The 19,566-nt window shown below is 47.1% G+C and overlaps 2 protein-coding genes across 7 annotated transcripts in view; both read right to left on the reverse strand.

The window, feature by feature from the left end:
* The window catches only part of BCL2L11 (BCL2 like 11), a 44,890-nt gene extending 39,078 nt beyond the window's left edge, over positions 1–5,812 (reverse strand). The window contains exons 1-3 of one of the 6 annotated variants that reach the window (XM_053588712.1): positions 3,888–4,167; positions 2,874–3,010; positions 2,604–2,693 (exon numbers count right to left, since the gene is read on the reverse strand). In XM_053588712.1, coding sequence (XP_053444687.1) covers positions 2,604–2,693; positions 2,874–3,010; positions 3,888–4,165 — 505 coding nt within the window. In that variant the 5' untranslated portion in view covers positions 4,166–4,167. Of the gene's footprint in view, positions 1–2,588; positions 3,011–3,887; positions 4,168–5,572 lie in introns of those variants that run through there. The other 5 variants (XM_053588711.1, XM_053588714.1, XM_053588713.1 and 2 more) reach the window with 5 other exon arrangements.
* Positions 5,813–8,083: 2,271 nt separating this feature from the next.
* ACOXL (acyl-CoA oxidase like) overlaps positions 8,084–19,566 on the reverse strand; it is a 395,512-nt gene continuing 384,029 nt past the window's right edge. The window contains exon 19 of the mRNA XM_053588707.1: positions 8,084–8,921. Within this exon, the coding sequence (XP_053444682.1) occupies positions 8,721–8,921 (201 nt within the window). The 3' untranslated portion in view covers positions 8,084–8,720. The remainder of the gene's footprint in view (positions 8,922–19,566) is intronic.

Consider the following 19,566-nt stretch of genomic DNA (forward strand, 5'->3'; position numbering starts at 1 on the left):
GGAGAGCAAATTGAGGAAAAGTATAAAACTCTATCTCCTCAGAGATAAATATAATGTTCTTTAAACATGTCTTCAGAGAAATCAGAGACATGAAGGAAAACATGAAGACATTTCTAGTACAAAAACCTAATTGCTGTGCATCCCACATAAAACCTTACTTTCTCATTAAAACAAAGATGCAAGAATAAAACTTTAAGACCCACTGTTCTCTACCTCAAGTTGCTGAGCAGAAAACTATTTTGTGGTTGAAGCAGCCGCTAGCTAAGGAGAACGTCTTTATAATCCTCACATTTGTGTTCTACTGGTTCAAACCAATCATAAAGACTTCTTTGTGAAAAATGTATTTTGCAATACATTATCAAAAGCTTCATTGAAGATCTTAATGGATATGGTTGAGTAAGGAATACTAAAAATGGCTATCAAAATAAGAGAACCACTTATCAATTCAGCATATTTTACGGGCCTTCAGGCCCTGAGCTAAGATTCTGAGAATGGCCAGAAAAAAACGTATAGTCTACAAAAGTTGTAATTTTTATGCTTCAATGTAATAAACTTACATCTTGCTAAGCTCTTTCCTCCCTCCGCTAATTCTCCCCTCCACTGAATCCAAGTCATCTTCTACCAAAACAAATCTCCCAAGAACTTATTAACACTGAAAACTTACCTTGGTACACTAACTTCAAAGTCCTTACAATTTCTCATTTAATCCCATGCATTAAACTCTAAGTTATCATACCAATCTTATGAAATGTAGTTAATACTATAAAATTACACATCGGCATCCATTACTATACTGCATAGGTATAACCATTAACTTCACTTAATAGTTTAATTGTGATCTTCAAAGCTCTACATCTGTTATCTCAAGTAACTGTGCATATTGTATAATTAGCTTGTTAACTAGTATTTGTCACCAAGCAAAACACTCATGCCTATATTTACATTGACAAATATACTAACTCACTAACTATTCCTAGTTACTAAAGAAAGAGAAACTATTTTCATGCATTAAAACACCACTTGATGCATATAGGTCTGTAGCGAAAAACTAATAACTTTTAGAGGGTCCTTAAAATACAAAGATTTTTAAGCATGCAAACCATAAACCACCATATTTAGCGTAAGCAAGAATGCTGTAGGTTCGTAGCTATGCAGGAACATTTTCATGGTTAGAAGAATAGTTACAGGCACCAACAACTTTTATAGCTGAAATGAGTTGAAAAAGCAATAGTAACAGCAATAAGGGAAGAAGGAAAGTTATCTCCCAAAATTTGGCAAGAAATGAGTAGCAACACATGTAGCTGTTGGTATTTTTGCCACTTTTGCCTATCATTTCTCCAGTGTGCCCAACCTCTGACAAGTGACCATCTCTCTGAGGTTCTTTCCAATTCTGTAATATGGAATTGGAGCAATTCTGCTCATTTTATTTTACTGAGGATTACGAAGACAGAGCTGTATAGTACTTACAAATGCAAGGTCTGCCAGTGTGCTCCAGAATTCAAGTATCTGGTCTGATGACTTTTAGCCTTTTGGCAAGACAAGTGTGACCTAAATTTTAATAGTTTATACTGTGTTTCCTAATCAACAACACTACCAACTTACTTATCTCATTTATTTAAGGCAGGCTAGTCTGGACAAATGGTTATAAGTGATTGTGGTGAATACTGATCCAGACAAGAACCTTTTCCATTAGTAGGGAACAGCCAGTTAAAGCAACACAGACCTACATTAACAGAATTGTGAAAAAAGTCACATGTGGGAGGCTCAAGTGTTAAATCAAACCTGTAGATGTTTGTTTGGCTTGTACAATGTTTTCAAAAATATAAATTAGTTGCCAATGTTGAAACAGGGTTTTTGGCATCAAAATCTGCATTCCTAGATTATCTTGCAGTATAGGAAAACCTGCCACCCTGAGACAACAGGCCCTCACAGTCACGATTAGGGGCCGCCATACAGGAGAAGGGGTAAATGCTCTTCAGCTTGCTACAACTCCCGCCAACTACTTAACATCTGTCACTCTTGGTTCAGACCCCAAAACTGCTTTTAATCCTTGACATAAAAATCTACAATCTAATCTCCTAAATACTATGTCCAAATCTTCTGAGCAATAAACCCAAAGAGAAATTTAAGCAGAAACCAAACTATTTTCATGGTTCTATGTTGGTACTGCTTATACGAACTAGCTCATTTTTTGAAATGATTAACTTGTCTCATCTCTTTCTTCATTATTTTCGTCACATTACTAAGGTATCTTCTGTAACTGACCAGATTCCTTTTAAGCAAAATGGCATTAATATGCAAAGCCTAGTGGTTAAAACAACACACTGTGGGTATTATACTGTAGTTAGTGAAGGCAGCTGAGATTCAAGCTCTACCTGTCTAAAAGCTAATGTCTGGATCTCTATTCATGCAGCCACAAAGACTTAATAACACTTTACAAAGTGATAATTTGACACTATATTTGACACATTCTCCATTTCCAACAAATAATAGGATAAATCAGTTACGAGATTCTGAAAGGGGCCTTTCAGTACTATACACAGTTTTTAAACAGATATTCAAACAACCACATGCCAACTGCCTCTTACCCGGGTATTGCTTACCCATTGCACTGAGATAATGGTTGAAGGCCTGGCAAGGAGGACTTGGGGTTTGTGTTGATTTGTCACAACTCATGGGTGCTGGGCTCCTGTCTGTGTCAAAAGAGAAATACCCACTGGAGGATCGAGACAGCAGGGAGGATCTTCTTACAAAGATGAAAAGCGGGGATCTGGTAGCAAAAGGGCCAGGGCTGGCAGGTGGGGCCAGTGGGCCCTGAGGGCTGCCTTGGGGGCAGCGGTCCCCTTCGCCTTCCGAACTGCCTTCAGGATTACCTTGGGGCTCTGTGTGTAGAGAGGTAGGGGTCCCAGGCCTTAGCTGGGGAAGTCTCTCTGCAGGTTGCAATTGTCCACCTTCTCTGTCACACTCAGAACCTACATCTGAAGGTTGCTTTGCCATTTGGTCTTTTTTTCTGCAAGTAAAATCAAAAGAAAAACTGTTATCTTAGGCAAAACAATTACAAAGAATAAATAAAATTAGCTACCTTTCACCCTGTCCTCTATTAAAAATTCTTAGAGGAGTTAATCTCAAATGCTTTAAAATTAAGTTGCTACCTTGTATACTTCTCTGACAGGCTCCCAAATAAGAGTGAAAATGCAGCTAAAACAACAATGCTATGATTATATCTGTTTTGGTCAGGAGTGGGTCTAAACTTCATACCGTCAAACAAAACACAACAATGTCAACTGCTTGTGGAACTGGTGCTTTTACACACACACACACACACACACACACACGTGCGTGCGCGCGAGCTGTAAGAGAAGCAGCTTGCTTGAAGTCTTTTCACATGTGTTCTTTGCTCAGAACCGACTAGAATAAGTCAAAAACTCCCAGCGGGCTCTGTTTTCCCGGGATCAGATACCGCGCTGGAGCACAGGAGCGGGGGCAGATGAAGCGATTGCAGGCGGCTGGCCGCGTTCCCCGCTCCGGCCCCATTGTTTGCCGAAAATGCTGAGGGCAGCAAGTCTGGAGAAGGTTTGGCAGCGGCCGTCAGTCGTAGTAAGTGCGTCACAATAGAGTTTGTAACTCAGAGCTCCGCTCAGCCTGGCTCAGGCGCTCTGCGCCCGTGCTCCCTCCCGCTCCGGGCCCGCGTGGAGCACCGAACCGGATGGAACTTCTCCAAGGTGCAAGCGTACTGTAGGTGAACACCTCCAAATGAAGGACCCCCGAGGCCATGCCCGGGCTCCTACTATAAGTTCACAACTAGTTATGCACTCTAGGCGACACCGGCGCTCGCCAACTTCACCCCTAAGACCCTCCCTTCAGAAGGCAAGCTCGCCGAAACTCACATCCGCTCCTTCCCCGCTGAGCGTGAAGTCCAGGCCCGGGTCCTGCGGCGTCCGGAACGCGACCGTCGCCGACCCGGCGGCCCCTGAACGTCTCCGCAAAGGTAACTCGGGAAACAAAGCCCAGGACTCGGGTTCAGAGTCCCCGGGTCAGCGCAGAGCACGCGCCTTCCCGCCCGACAGCCGTGCTCCGCCGGGCAGCCGAGGACTCCGCGCGCCGCGCTTCTGGCCCGCGCTAACCCGGCCGTCGCCGCCGCCGCCGCCGCAGCCGCCGGGAACATCCTCCGCCTCCTCCCGCTCCTCCCCTAGCGCTCAACGCCCGCCGGCTGCACTGCAGACCTCCCCGCGCCGAGGGCGCCGGGTGCCCGCGCTCCCAATTGGCTCGAGCGCGGTCTCTCCAAGTCCCAGCCAATCCGCAGCGGTGGTGGGGGCGGCGCCTACGGGTCAGGTTGTCAAAAGCAAGGCGATTGTTGACAAACTCGCCTAGAGCGCTTCTCTGGCTACCCAGGCGGCGGCGGCAACCACCGCAGAGGCTTTGGGGGCCGGGCTACCAGGCTATTTCGCCCCGTCCCTGTGCTCCATCGGGACCCCGCGCAAGCCTCAGCAGCTCCCGCTGGGCCGGGCAGCCAGTCACCTGGAGACAAAGCAGGATCTGCACTTTCCCCGGACCGGCAGGCTGGTCTTCTGTCTGGCCAACAGGAATGCGACCCCAACGGCCGTCCCGGGCCCAGCTGCAGCATTTATCCTTCTCCAACAACTTCCTCCCTCTTTCTCCCCGTGCGCTGCCAACGCGCACCAAATCTATGCAGCCAATCCCGGGCACGGACTCGCACATCGCTACCACAGCAGACTCCGAACAATTCCACACCCCTAGCCTCGGTATCTGTCCGTCACCAGCGCCAACCCTGGGGTAACAGGTCCCAGGGGGCACAGCGCCGCCAGCCAATACTGCAAATGGGGCCCAGTGCTCTCGAGCACGTTCAAGCCATTAAGACAGCCCGGCTTCACCGACCGAGCTGCTGGCCACAGCTCGTTCCCTGCATGATCCCGGCGGTCAGGAGAGGACCTAGGTCTCTCGCTGTCTGTGGACTGTGTAGCTGGCAATGTCTGCAGAAAGCCCGCAGACCAAGCAGAGCTCCCAGTCACGTCCGAGAGCGCGAATGCACCAGCGGCTCCGAAACCTCGGCCTAAATGAGTAAAATGAAAAGCCCAGTCTCGTGAGTTAAACCACCACTGCAGTTCCTCAAACCCTGCGCAACAAGCCCGTGCACCCAAGGAGAGCCCAGACACGAAAACCACTCGCACCGCGCGGCCGCTGCTCCGGGTAGCTGGGGTAGGCGACGCGACTTCCAGGCTGGGCGGTGAGCCCTGTACCGTGGACTGCTGCCGGAGCCGAAAGTACGCGCTGCCTCTTCCAGCTCGACCCGCGACCACCACGCCCGCGCGCTGCATCCCGGCCCAAGCGTCATTTAGGCCAAGAGCCGTCACGACCCTTCCGCAAAGTTGACCTCCCCGGGAGGCAACCTGACCAACTCGGATCGCCACCTCCCGCCCAGCGGCAAGCGGGACCAATACGATGGTCTCCGCTCGCACGTGCGCGGGAAGCGGGCAGTAGGTGGAGCCTTTCGCGCTCCGGTGCCTATTTCCATCCGTCCCTGGCCCGCTCCCCGGTATTCGGAGGTATTTACCTTGCGTTTCTCAGTCCGAGAATCAGAGTCAGACATTGGGGGCACGAGGGCCAGGGGAAGGGCGCCGAGGCGGTGGAGGCGGGAGCGAGGCGAACCCAACAGCTCGAGACGGTGCTGATTGCTGTGTAGCAGGGCTCGTAAGGTGCTGCAAGAATGCGGCGGTGGCCCGGCGTTAGGACAAGCTTGGATCCCGGAGGCTGCGCGGAACGAAGTGAAACCTGCGCGGCACTAGAGCCTTGCTCAGGCTGGCGGCCCCGCACCAGTGCCCAATCACAACGGGCCCCGCCCATAACAGGTCCCGCCCCGGCGCGCGGGCCGGCAAGCCCCGCCCCCGCGGCGCCGCGGCCGCTGGAGCCTGCAGGCTCAGACAGGTAAAGGCGCTGGGGCTGGCTAGGCTTTCAGCCGCGCGCGCCTGCGGATCCTGGCGTGTTTACCCTGCAAGTGACTCCGCCTGCGGACGGCTGTGTGCCTGCCCATCCCCCACCCCGAAGTGTACCCTCGTCTCTCCCAGCCCGGTGGCGACCGCTGCCTGTGCGAACAGAGAGGGCGCTCGGGACACATTCTAAGGCCGACCGGCCGCGGTGGCGGTGGAGAGCCTCTGGAGGCGCCCCGGCGTCCTTACTGCGCTTGGAGGGAGACTCTCACCAGTCCAGCCTAGGCAGGAGCGGGGACCGGGCTGGCCCACGAGAAGGCGCAGGTGTGAGGTCTTTGAGCTCTCCTCCCTCCGAGGGTTGGTGGCTCCGGACTCTTGGGCACCCTCTTCTGCCACCTCCTCCGGGGCTTTCCATTTTTTATCTCGCCCCAGTCGGCCTGAGACACAGAGCCGGTGACGGGAGGCGGGGGTGTCGAGAAAAGAGCAGTGAGCTATCCCGGGTGAGGGGCGGGATGCGGGTGGATGTAGAGCAGGTAAAATAGGGAAATAAAAAAAGAACTAAAAAAAAACTCCTTTCAGAAAAAAAAAAAACAAGGCTGTGCCTAGGCTCAGTTGGGACCCTCGAGATTTGCTGGGCTCGCTGAGGCTAGTGAAGGCGGAGCCGCTGAGTTCGGGCTGCCGGGTGGGGGTGGGGGGCGCGATACCTGCCCCCTCTGCACTGGCGACCTCATCTCTTACCACCAAGAGTACAATCCACGTCCCACTCCAGTCCACTTCGGAGCTGCACCCCTCTACCCGACCTCCCTACGTTGGCCAGCGGCCTCCACCTCTCCTGCACGCTGCCTCTGCACTTTCATGTCCCAGCCCCGGACTTGAGCACGACCGCAGCGGGGGTGTAGGAGATTGGGGCAGGGAAATGTAACATCCTGCAGGGGAGATCAAGCTAGATGGATTAGGGAAACTCAATTTAGACCGCACCCTGGCCGGCCGTTGAAGAGAAGGAAGGGGATTCGGCGTGGAGGAGCAAGTGAACAGACGTCCCGTGGTTGGGCCCCCGGGTCAGTCTTTATGTTCATAAGCAGATCTATAGCGTCAGCATGACACAGGCCCAGGTAAAAGTCTTCTCAGGGCATTCTCAGATGAGTCCTGAACAAGGGTAAAGAAGGCCGCGGGTTCCCGGGGCTGGACTACGCGCGTGGAGCCCCACCCAGGTATTTCGCTGCAAGAGGGAAAGGGCCTCGGCGGGAACGCAGCGAAGTAGATTCGGAGGCCGGAGGTCTGGCCTGACGGCGGCTCGGAGCTCCAGCTCCAGACCTTCGGTGGCGGCCGCGGGCGGACTGTACTCCTTGGCTGCCCTGAGTCGCGTCGCGGAAAAGGAGCGCGACCTGCTGCGCTCGCTGGCTGAGAGCCCCAAGAAGCCCACCGCGCGCGCGAGTGCTCCTCTGGGGCTGACAACGCAAATAGGGACCGGAAAAAGACCGCGTAGAAGAAAGCCCTGTTGTTTGTTCCTGTGCAGCCCCGCCGCCCCCGCGTCGCTCGCTCCCACGACCCTGTAAGCTTTTTAAAAAACAAAGGCGTCGGGGAAAAGCAATTGGCTAAACGCTCAGATTTGGGGTGCAAAAAGGAAGCCAGCTCTAAAGAGGTAGTTCTTGTGTCCCCCGCGACCCAGGCTGTGCTAAGGAGGTTCGACCAGGCAAGGGATGACCGCGAGCCCTTGCGACCTCCTGCGGCGGCCCCTGGTCGGAGCCCAGAACTGGGCGGGAGAGCAGAGAAGGCTTTAGATCACCGATCCTGGACGCCGCCCTCGCTAACGCGGGCAGCTTGGTGGCCCTTCCTACTTCTGCCAAGAAACGTGGAAAGGAAAGAGTAATAAATTTCCCTTTCCTTTTTCTTTTTCTAAAAAAAAAAAATCATGTTATGGGGATCTGGGAAGTGGCAAATGGGTCCCTTATCTCGGACCGCAGGTGTCGCCGCGTGGTCTCTCCTATTTCAGAAACCAACTTCCTCCAGGGTAATGGCCAGGTCTGCTTCCCCGTCCTTTTCTCAAGCAGCGGGATCACCTTCCACATCGATTAATTTATTAAAGTTTATATCAATGCACTTCTAAAGACAGATTACAGCTTTATATGGTAAAAATGTTTTCCCGCGTGTTGTCTTGCGGCCCGGAAACCGCCGGTCTGGGGTGGGGGTGGAGGAACAAGCTCTAGTTCTTTGCCTAGAGCAAAACTCCAGGCTCCCACTCCTATCTTCCCGTCGATGCATTTCCTGCGAGACTCAAGAAGGTCTCATTCACTGGAAAAGCATCACTTGCTGAAATCAATCTTCCCCCCCTCTCTCGGAGATAATGGAGCTTTCTTTTGTTTGAGAATGACTTTTTTTTTTTTTTCACCCAGCACCACAGGTTTTCGAAATCACCGGGAGGAGTAGGGGGATCTGAGCCACCGCTGACCGCAGGACACCGTTGGCGGGACCCGGCTGTGGGGCAATCTCCTCCGGTTGGATGGAAGTCCATCCTGATTGTCTAGGGGGTTCAGGTGCTAAGTTAAGAGAGATCGTGGCCAGGGCAAGTGAAGTTGCTGGGATAGGATAATTGTCAAGTTACCTCCTGGCTCCCTTTCCCAACAGTTTGCAGCGCGCCTCAGGAGACCTCCGCTCAGCGACCAAAATCCCCAAGGGCAGGAGCCCAGCGCGCGCCAGCCCAGCCTCAGTGGGGACATCACTGCGGCGAGCCTCAGGGCAGCCGTGCGCGGGCCCCTGCACTTCCCGCCACACCCTTTATAACTTGGCTTCCAGCTCCGGCCTCTGGGAGCGCGCCCGGTCCCGGGCCAGCGGCTGCAGCGGCGAAGGGTAGAAGGCCCAGGCGGCCCGCGCGTTGGGGATTCCTGCGATTGGTGCGTGGAGGTTGGTGTGTGGAATGTTAAAGGCAGAGATCACCCTCAGGGCATCATCTTTCACCAAGTCGCACAAATCCAGCAACTGCAAAACACGACACAAGGGGACAGGTCAGAAGTTCGCACTCTCACAACTATCCAGTGCCAGTGACTTTTCGCTCACCCCCAGGCACCTGCATTCCCAGCAGCCATGAAAAGGAGTTTTCCTTGGGATTCTAGGAGACCCCGGAGTATAGAAGCCCTTGGTCATGAATAACCCTCAGTAGCCTTTTTTTATCTCAGAAATTCCTAGCTTAGATACCTAGTCCAGGGGAAACTCAGACTCTTCCCGCAAGGGGATGGGAATTTAGCTGGGAACTCGAGACCAAGGTCTGAGAATTTAACGTTCCTCTCTTCTCCCCTTTCCTCTCTTCCCCTTTCCTCCTCCTTCCACACCCCACCGCTCCTTTCTTTTCTTTCGGTCGCGTCCCCTCCTTTCCATCTCTGGAGTGCCTGGGGTGCCACCCTCTGGTGCTCAGAGGCAACTGACTAGAAAGAGCCTCAGCACAGGTGAACCAGGGGAGACCTGCTCAAGTCTCCGCAGACCCTGGCAGGCCACAGGCCAAGGTTCTTGAAACTTGGCAAGGCCGGATGATCAAGACTACGCGGCTTTGGTCACCTTCCACCTGGCTGCTGCAGAAAACCGACCTGTTACGCAAACACCAAGGAACCCCCTCCCCCATGCCCTCGGTTGTTCTGGCCGCCATTGGAAGGCATGGATAAGACATTTGCAGCAGAGCGGCGCCTATGGCTCAGTTGGTAGGGCGCCGGCCCCATATATCGAGGGTGGCGGGTTCAAACCCGGCCCCGGCTGAACTGCAACCAAAAAATAGCCGGGCGTTGTGGCGGGCACCTGTAGTCCCAGCTGCTCGGGAGGCTGAGGCAAGAGAATCGCTTAAGCCCAGGAGTTGGAGGTTGCTGTGAGCTGTATGATGCCATGGCACTCTACCAAGGGCCAAGAGGTGAAACTCTGTCTCTACAAAAAAAAAAAAATGCAGGCTAGTGTTCTGAAGAAGCTGCACGGGGTGTACTTTTATTTCATTTTCCATGGTAGTGTATTTTTTTTTAATTCTGAGGGGGAAAAAAGTCCAGAGAAACAATAATAGACTGTTTTTCTAAAACTAAACAAGGGCAGAGGGACTGCTTCCTTTCCTTCCTTCTAACTGGCTACACACTGTATTCCTCTATTTTTTCAGTTCTCAGCCCTTCATAAATTTCTTTTGCTCCCCAAATCATTGCAAACCACCAGATTATCATGGTGTTTTGTTTGTTTGTTTTTGCAGTTTTTGGCCGGGGCTGGGTTTGAACGGCCACCTCCATCCAGCATATGGGGCCTGCGCTTTACTCCTTTGAGCCACAGGCGCTGCCCATCATGGTTTATTTATTTATTTATTTTTGTAGAGACAGAGTTTCACTTTATTGCCCTCGGAAGAGTGCCGTGGCGTCACACAGCTCACAGCAACCTCCAACTCCTGGGCTTAGGCAATTCTCCTGCCTCAGCCTCCCGAGCAGCTGGGACTACAGGCGCCCGCCACAACGCCCGGCTATTTTTTGGTTGCAGTTTGGCCGGGGTTGGGTTTGAACCCGCCACCCTCGGTATATGGAGCCGGCGCCCTACTCACTGAGCCACAGGCGCAAATACATCACTTATACCAACCCTCCCTTTTCCCTCATGTGATGGTCGTCACAAAGGTGCACTGATAAGACCAGTTTCCTTTGCAGATGTCCAAAATGCCATTTTAGGTGTTCAGAGTCAATGGGAGGAGGTCCCCAAAGTGGGATGGGGGAGTGGGGAGTAGAGATAGAGTTGGAGAAAATCATGAACTGTGATAGCCTAACAATATATCTTGTGCTCTATTACATTAGTAATCTCTAATGAAACACTTCATTCTTCACACACTGTGGTTAAGCATCATCAAATCAGTACTGAAAATACTTTGATCATAGTTGCAAGATACACTAAAATGAACTTTCACTGACCAAGATTTCAACATTTGTAACTAATACTCAACACATCCCTGATTAATCTGTCAACTCTTAATGTCCTTAACCACACAGTTCAAAACCATGAGTTGTGTATACAGCTCCGAATCTTTCCACATATTACCATATAATTATTCAAGATAATTTTTCCTTTGGTTTTGCATTATGAAACTGAACCAACCATATATTCACCAGTAGGGGAAATTCAATGCTTTGAATGAGTGTTGTGTAAAAGAGAGTATGGGTTTCAGTTGCCTCATGCCAAATACAGAATTAGGGCAGGAGGTAGAAATTACAGGAGGCAGATTTCTATTCAACATAATGAAAACTTCTAAAAAATAAAAATAAGGAACCCAACAGCTGATGAAAAGGAGAGTTTCTTTGCTCATAAATATTCAGAGTGTCTCCTCCAATGACACTCTAATAAATCAGCAGTTCTCCACCTGTGGGTCACAACCCACAGGACCTGTATTAAAGGATGCGGCATTAGGAAGTTTGAGAACCACTGCTCCAAGTCTAAACTTCGAGGGTTGTCCAAAATATGCCTTCTAGCTTTCTCTATACTTCATGGACTGCAGCAGGAACCCCCCAAACAATTAATGTCTAGGTGAGATCAAGTATCATTCCTATTACAATGATTACTTGATTCTGATTCCAGATATTCACCCAGCTTTGTTTCTGCCTATCAGAATAAAGGATGACAATAATTGCAAATTTTCGCTCATAAAGTATGTACTGGAGCCCTGTATAATGCTGGGCTAAAGAGGTGTAGTGGTGCACACTGCCGGCAGAAGTCTCCTACATCATAAAGCTGGTGAGGGGTTTTAATGCCAATTTTAAAATGTGATCTCCTGAATATAAAATAAACTTGAGATGCTAATGTACCATTGATTATTATACATGTACAGTTACAGTATAGTATTTTTATCACCACCATGTATTTTTATTTAGGGCTAAGCAAAATATTATTAAAGTTTAGTTTTATTACAAAACATGTGAGTTCATACTATAATCATAAAAATCGCACATATTGTAGGGGTGCCCCTGCCTTGCCAGTTTGTGACCCACTCATGCTAAACAGAATACCCAAAATGTATGCACATCTTTACAAAGAAAATTCACCAACTTTTGAAAAATACAAATGAAAAGGTGCCCTTTAAAATTAAAAGAATGTGAACAAGTTATGGGTTCTTGCAAAAAATAAATAAATAAATAAATAAATAAAGGGCAGATCTAAACATGAACACTATTGCTCTGTGAACAGTAAGTACATAAGATCCACTGGAAATAGCCAGCAAATGGGGTTTGAGAATATCTACTTTAATAAAAGCAGCAGTCCATTGAGTCCTCAAGAGACATCGTGTGAATGTGGATGGGAGATTTATAACATCACTGGGCTTCTCATCTTGACCTACTTGCGGTACTCAATTTCTTTCTGTTCTCTGTTTAACTCTCCCTGCATTTTCCTTATTCCTGTTAGAAAAGTAGAATGGCCTAGGATGGGCAATGATTTAAGACTGGCAGGTTTCTAAACAAACCCCATTTTTCCAACACAGTATGGTATCAGTCAATCTTAAGAATAAATTCTCAAGGTGTGAACTATCCAGTACCTTTGCGGAGATACGATAGCCACTCCTAGGACGCTGTGGGAGATTTTCCTGCCTCTCCCCTTATGCCCCACCTTTGTTTACAGCAGCAGATGACATCATGCTGTTTTCTGTGTAAAGTCCGTTACCCTGATTTGACCTGTCTCTCAATTACCCCTTTTCTTGCTTGGGCACTGTGGCAGAGTCTGTTTCTACATCCCACAAATCTGGGCTGGCTTGTGACTTGCTTTGCCAATAAAATAGAGAAAATGTCACTTTGTAAATTCTAGAACTTAGGCCTGAAGAAGCTTTGCAACCCACATTTTTACTCTCTCATCACCCTAAAGCTACTCCGTGTACAGAAGCCTAGCCTAGCCTGCTGAAGGATGAAAGGCCATGTGGAAAAGGACTAGGGCCTTGGCCAACAGCCAGCATACACCGAGAGGCCTTCTTGGACCTTCTGGTCTTGTTGAACGCACTTGGTTGCAGCCACCGGGGTGTTCAAGGTAAGACCAGCCAAAGAACCATCCAGGTTGCCTACCCACAGAATTTGGTATCAATCACTGTTTCTGGTTACAGCATAGGAATGGAAACTTTGAGCCTTACCAAACAAACAAACAAAACCAATAATAGCTATACGGTATCAATTAGACCTTCCTTTCAAAAGGAATCTTTATGCATCCAACTTTCATAATCTGCAAGACAGTTAGATATTGGTGGGTTATTAACATAATTTTCTGTCCATTTTTTTTAGCTAACTTTGGATTTTAGATTAGTTAATGAACTAGAAACTTTAAAAGAAGAAAAAACTTAACACAATTAAGCAACACATTTTTTTTTTTTTTTTTACTCTAAAAGATGTGATGGGCTGGGAAAATGAAGCTTCTATATTACTTGTGGCTGTAATATATCACCATTACTTCTGCTGTGACACATAACTGGCATTTTGGTAGATGCCTCTGGCCACCTTTGCCCACCTTTATTCTCCCCCATGTTATTTCATGCTTGTGTTGTTCAGAAGCAGAAAACAGAAAAAACTCAATCCCTGATTAATAATCTTTAGATTGTTGCTCCAGCCTTTGCCAAGGATCTAAAGGATCTATCTCTGCCATGCAGTGTCTGTGACTTCCACGGTCCATCCCAGATGGCCAGGTACGTAAAGGCAACAAGGTACAGAAAGGAGCCACTTGGCTGCTCTTGACTTGGCAGCCTGGTGCATCTCTAGCATCTTTATAAGGATGTCATGAAGCAACAGGTGGCACTTTACACATGAAATCAAGGTCTTTTGTACTCTTCTCCACACTGCTTCAGATTGGCATTGGCTCAGATTCCAGAGGTCTTTATGATCACTGTCTCTTTCAGTACTTTTAACAACTTTGTCCAGTATCACCCCATTTTACAAATGAGGAAGCTAAGGCCTACATAATTGAGCTCCTTGCTCCAAGCCGCATACCTCATAACTGGCACAACTAGGGCTTTAAAGCTAGCCTTCTGCTTCCACAGTCCTGCCTTTTCTCTAGCGCTCACTCTTTCCAGTCACTGGAGGGAATGCCTCCATCACAGCAGCAGATGTGTGACCCTTGATGCTCTCCCTAAGTTGGAATTGAGAGTCTGTGTGTGCCCAGGCTGGAGAACTTGGGTCTGCCTAGCCCCACTGGCTGGGGATCCCTAAAAGGACCACAGACTAAGGGGCCCGAGGGATCTCTATGATGTTGCCACTAGAGAAAGGTGCCAAGGACATGGGCTTCAGATCCAGCTGCCCTGATGCAAAGGGCAGGCTTGGAGGCTCTTCCTGCAGAAAAACAAAGCTTCTGATTCGGCACCCGTAGCTCAGTGAGTAGGGCGCCAGGCACATACACCGAGGCTGGCTGGTTCGAGCCCAGCCCCAGCCTGCTAAACAATGACAACTCCGAACAAAAAATATCTGGGTGTTGTGGCAGGCGCTTATAGTTCCATCTACTCAGGAGGCTGCGGCAAGAGAATCGCTTGAGCCCAAAGAGTTTGAGATTGTTGTGAGCTGTGATGCCCTGGCACTCTACCCAGGGTGACATAGTGAGACACTGTCTCCAAACAAAACAAAACAAAATAAAACAAAAAAAAGAACAAGGCTTCAACTCTCCAGAAAATATGCCCATCCTAACAAGATTCTGATATGAGGGTATTCAAAACATAATGAATTCTCTTCCTGTGGAGGGAGGGCCACTTGCTCAGTAGATTCTCCATAAGGAAGTTGGGAAAACTTTTCTGCAGTGGTTGACAGGCCCTCCCTGCTCCCCTGGACCTCCACCTCATGTCATCAAACACAATTCAAATCCTTCCAAAGAGCAACATGCAGACTGCCAAATTATAACCAGTGAAAACCTTGATGTGACTTACCTCCTCCTTACTCTCCTCTCCTGAAGAACTGCTTTTCCTTTAGACAAACATTCCCTAACGGGCCAGCATGGTAGGTCTGTGATGGCTAATTTGCCAACTCAGCCCCTACTGCCTGACTAGTGGTCCAGGTAAAGAAAAACAAACCTGAAACATTCACTTGAGGCACAATCTCACACCTCATGATGTGACTCTATCTCCATTTACCTGACAATAGGGGACATTCCTGTTTTTACTGACCTCTGACCAGCTCCTCAGGGTAGGGTCAGGCCTTAGCCTGCTGGGGTCTCTTGGTCCCAAGAACACACACATTCTCATGATTTTCTCCACAACCAGGTTTCATTAGCATGAAAGTAAATTCTGTAGTTCTAATAAATAATTGGGACTCTAGTTTAATAATTTCTTTAAGTCAGTTTAAATGATATTTTATGTTCATTAGTTCTTCAGCTAATAAAAAATATTTAGCATAATCTGAAATGTTAGAACAGGGAAATTGCCTTCCTTAACAAAGAACGAAATTACCTTTGTTTGGCCTAACTAGAGAGTTTAATGTAAGAAGAACAAATTTATCTTCCAAATGTTCTTCCTATTGAAGTTTTTTTTTTTGAGACAGAGTTTCGCCATATTGCCCTCAGTAGAGTGCCATGGTGTCCCAGCTCACAGTAACCTCAAACTCTTGGGCTAAAGCAATTCTCTTGCCTCAGCCTCCCAAATAGCTGGGACTACAGGTTCCTGCCACAATGCCCAGCTATTTTTTGTTGCAGTTGTCACTAATGTTTAGCTGGACCGGGCCTGATTCGAACCCACCAACTTCGGTGTATGTGGCTGGCACCATAACCACTGTGCTACAGACGCTGAGCCTATTGAAATTTTTTCAAAGAGTACACAATTTGGCTATTTTGTAGGTGTTACTGAAAATGCACACGTCAGTAAAGGGTATGGCTTTGAACTCTGGCATTGCCACTTCTAAGCCTTTCTTCCTTATCTCTAACATGGAAGGATTGAGTTTGGCACAGGCTGAGTATAAATATTAATATTGTTAATATAGTGTATTCTCTAGTTAGTAATAAAGATGATATCTTTATAACTCTGGCATTTCTGTGACAAAGTCTGCTTAATCATCACTACCTAAAACAAGAACGCTGAGACAGAGGCATCAACTTTAACCACTTAATAAGAACGTCTGACATTTATTCATACTGCTACTGATTCATAAGAGGAAAAGTTTAAAAAGAAGACAAGCGCATATAGCTTTCCCTTTACAATACAGGAAACCATATAAAAGTTTTGGCAATGGAATTAAAGTAACCACAATGCCTCTCTTGGTAGCATTTTCTATAAAGACATCTACGTGAAACTAGAAAGAATATTTGATTAGGTAGTTATAATAAAGCTTCACTATTAGCTTCACATCTTTCCATGTGAAAAAACATGGCCTTTAAATCAACTGATAGTTTAGCTACAAATGCAAATGTGAACATACCCCAAAAGGAACAATTTTCAGTCAAAAATTTTCTTTAAGAGGCAGAAGCCCCCCAAACTGCCAGAACAAAATACATAAGAAGCAATCAAGGTTATGGACAAATTCTGTATCATCAGGTCCTGAAGTTTTTAACTTTGTGGACACAAATGATTTCAGAAGCCATTTGGGAGGAATACTACTTCTAGCTAAAACAGAAGTATTCAAGAGAACTATGCTCCCACTGGTAATAAACAGAGGAAGTTGGACAAAATAAAAATCGTATGTGTCATGGGGGCTACGGAAAAAGCACTGTGCATAAGTAAGCATTAGTGAAGTGGTATCAGACAGCAATAAGCTCTCAATTGGTAAACAAAAAGGCACGGAGGCTTCTGCACATGAGGGTAGATGCCTGTTTGAGGTGCAGGTGGAGGGAAGAGTGGGCCTGCCAGAGACAGAATTTGAAGGGATAAGGAAAATGGCCAAAGGGACTGGAATTAGGAATAACCCTGAGCACAAAAAAACAAACATTTGGCCTAAAGATTCTCAACCCCTAAGCCAGAATTTTACTATGAAATCAGCAATTCATGGGGACCAGAAAGCAAAGCAAGCTTGTATGATCCCGTGTGTCCTTCAGGTACCCAGGTTTGGGGATGGCTGGAGTTGAACCCAAAGGTAATCAAGATATCTGAGACCACAGTCCAGCATCCCTGCAAGTCAACTGCTGGTAGGATCAAAAAGGCAGTGGGGGGTGTGGGAGGGAGTAGACTAAGCATAGTGAACTCAGTTAAATTAGAGCAGCCACTGCTTCCCTTGACTGTAGGAGGAATCTTAGTAATCAGCCCCTCATCCTAACCACCAGACCAAAAACAAAAAAGAAGGAAATAAAGTCTGTTACAGATATTGTCTACAGTGCAAAAAAAAGTTATAAGATCTACAGAAAATGCAGGAAAATGTGACCTCAAATCTAGAGAAAGCACAACCATTAAAAACAGGCTTAGAAATTGGAATTAGCAACAATTTTAAAACAACTATTATAAGTATGTCCAAGAATTTGTAAAGAAAAAATGGATATAATGGATTAACATGGGCTATTTCATGAGATGAATGTAACTTCTACAGGAGAATGAAAGGAAAATTCTAGAACAGAGACATGGAATATGTGAGATAAAAATTCACTAATGGGTTTAACAGCAGAAGGAGCAGTGAAGAACAAAGATCAATAGTTTTCAAGACAGATCAGTAGAAATTATTCCAAGTGAGCAAAGGGAAGAAAAAGAAAAAAAGAACAGAACATCCATCAGTGTCCTGCGGGATTATATTAGCAATCTAACATACATGCAATTGAAATCCCTGCAGTCAAAGAGAGAGACATAAAATGCTTGAAGTTGTAATGGTTGAAATGTTTCTAAATTCAATATAATAGAACATCTTCAACATGAATATTCCCGATAATCTTATTCATGACAACACCAGTCCATGAACACACTAAATGTCCATCAACGGGAGAATAAAAAAGTATTTTCAGCACAATCAAATTGTGTTAATGCAAGAAAAAAGTAGTATTAAGTCCTCAGTAATTTTTTTCTTCCTGCAGGTGAGTAATAAGACACTGCACCTTAATACCTATGGAATGACATAGCTGAGGTCAGCTGGAGGTAACCAATCCAGTTCCTGGAGACTCTGACCTAGCAAAGTCCTAGAGAGATGAGTGTTTAGGAGTGGGAGGGGCTGGAGCTATACAAGGAAATACTACCCAGAAAAAAAAAAAGGGCAGCTCACAAACATTATGCTGACCCAAAGGAGCATGCCTATCTGCCTCCATTACTATGAAACTTTGGAGCAGGCAGATGAGCTCTTGTGACAAAGTCAGAACCTCAGAGGCTAGGGTGAAGGACTGATGAAAAAGTGACCGAGGGACATTTCCAAGGTTATGGACACGTTCGTAACTTGACTGAGGTCTGCATTACACAGTTAACCATTTGTCAAAACTCACTTAACTGTACCAGTAAGACTTGCACACATCAATGTATATAAAATTGACTTCAATATTTTAAATTATAGCTAAATAAAGGGGAAAAAAGCAATTTTGGGGGAACCAACATATCATTTCCAACTTTTCCTTTTTTTTTTTTTAAGTAAAGATAACCGAAAAAGTACTTTCTAAAATCATCATTTTATTTAAAGGGTAACTTTTGGCAACTAAAACGTGGGGAAAACATAAAAATATAATTTTTTAATGAAAAAATATTTCTCATTTTGAAAAATCCTACTACATTTATTTTACTCATTTTGCCACAGAAAGGCCAACTCTTCCCTTAGGAAAATTCCTTGCTTAGACTTATGGGAATTAGGATTATATGGGTTGTCAGGCCTGCGAAGACTGCAAAGGATCCTCCAGATGAAGTCAGGTAGTGTCACTGGATGACACAACAGCAGGCAGACTCTTCAGCATCAGAACAGGGGGTTGGGGATGCCTCCAGTGAAATGAGACTGGAAAAGTGGTGTTCCATGGAGACCACTAAGCTAGGATCAGATGTACACAGAGAGCACCCCAGAAAGCATCATATCAGATACATGGTCTTTTCTCAAAAGTCACTTCTGAGAAGATGGACACGCTTTTCCCCATTTCTCCTACTAAGCACAACTGCAGACCCTGGATGTTACTTGGAAAACAAATCTTAGAAGACTCCAAAAGGTGAAGAGAAGAAACAGACTGCCTGGGACTAAATGAATTACACAATGGTGGATTCTCTGGGTTTTCCTTTGGCTGCATATGTCCCACCCTGGAGCTGAAGAAGCTGGCAACCTGGAAACAACAGATGTAAGCAAAATGCTAAACGAGAGCCCACATCTCTAGCCAAAACACCAAGAAAGGCATGGTCTAGCAAGATAGGAAGCTTACAGAAAATAATTGCTCTACTCCAACCAAACATCATAGAAAAAACTATGTCCCCTTCCCACACTCATGGCTCAAAGGCTGAATAGGGGGCTTAGTGTCTCACCCTCCACAGTCAATAGTGAGGTGTCCACCATGGTATCAGGGGAAGCCACATGGACAGCTGAGACTTCTATTGCTACCTGGCAGGAGAGAGGCACCCCTCCTTCTAACAGACGGGGTGCTGCCAGAGGCTTGGTGACTGTCAGGACTCAGAAGCCTCATGGTTCATTAACAAAGCCACTGCCAGTGTCAGTGGAGGCCACTTAGCGAGTGGTAGTAAGCCTCTCCCGCCCTCTCCACCAGGGAGGTGTCAGTGGAAGGCTGGTTGGTAACTGACACCCCTGCTTCT

This window comes from Nycticebus coucang, chromosome 4 (genome assembly GCF_027406575.1).
Source record: "Nycticebus coucang isolate mNycCou1 chromosome 4, mNycCou1.pri, whole genome shotgun sequence".
NCBI lineage: Eukaryota > Metazoa > Chordata > Mammalia > Primates > Lorisidae > Nycticebus > Nycticebus coucang.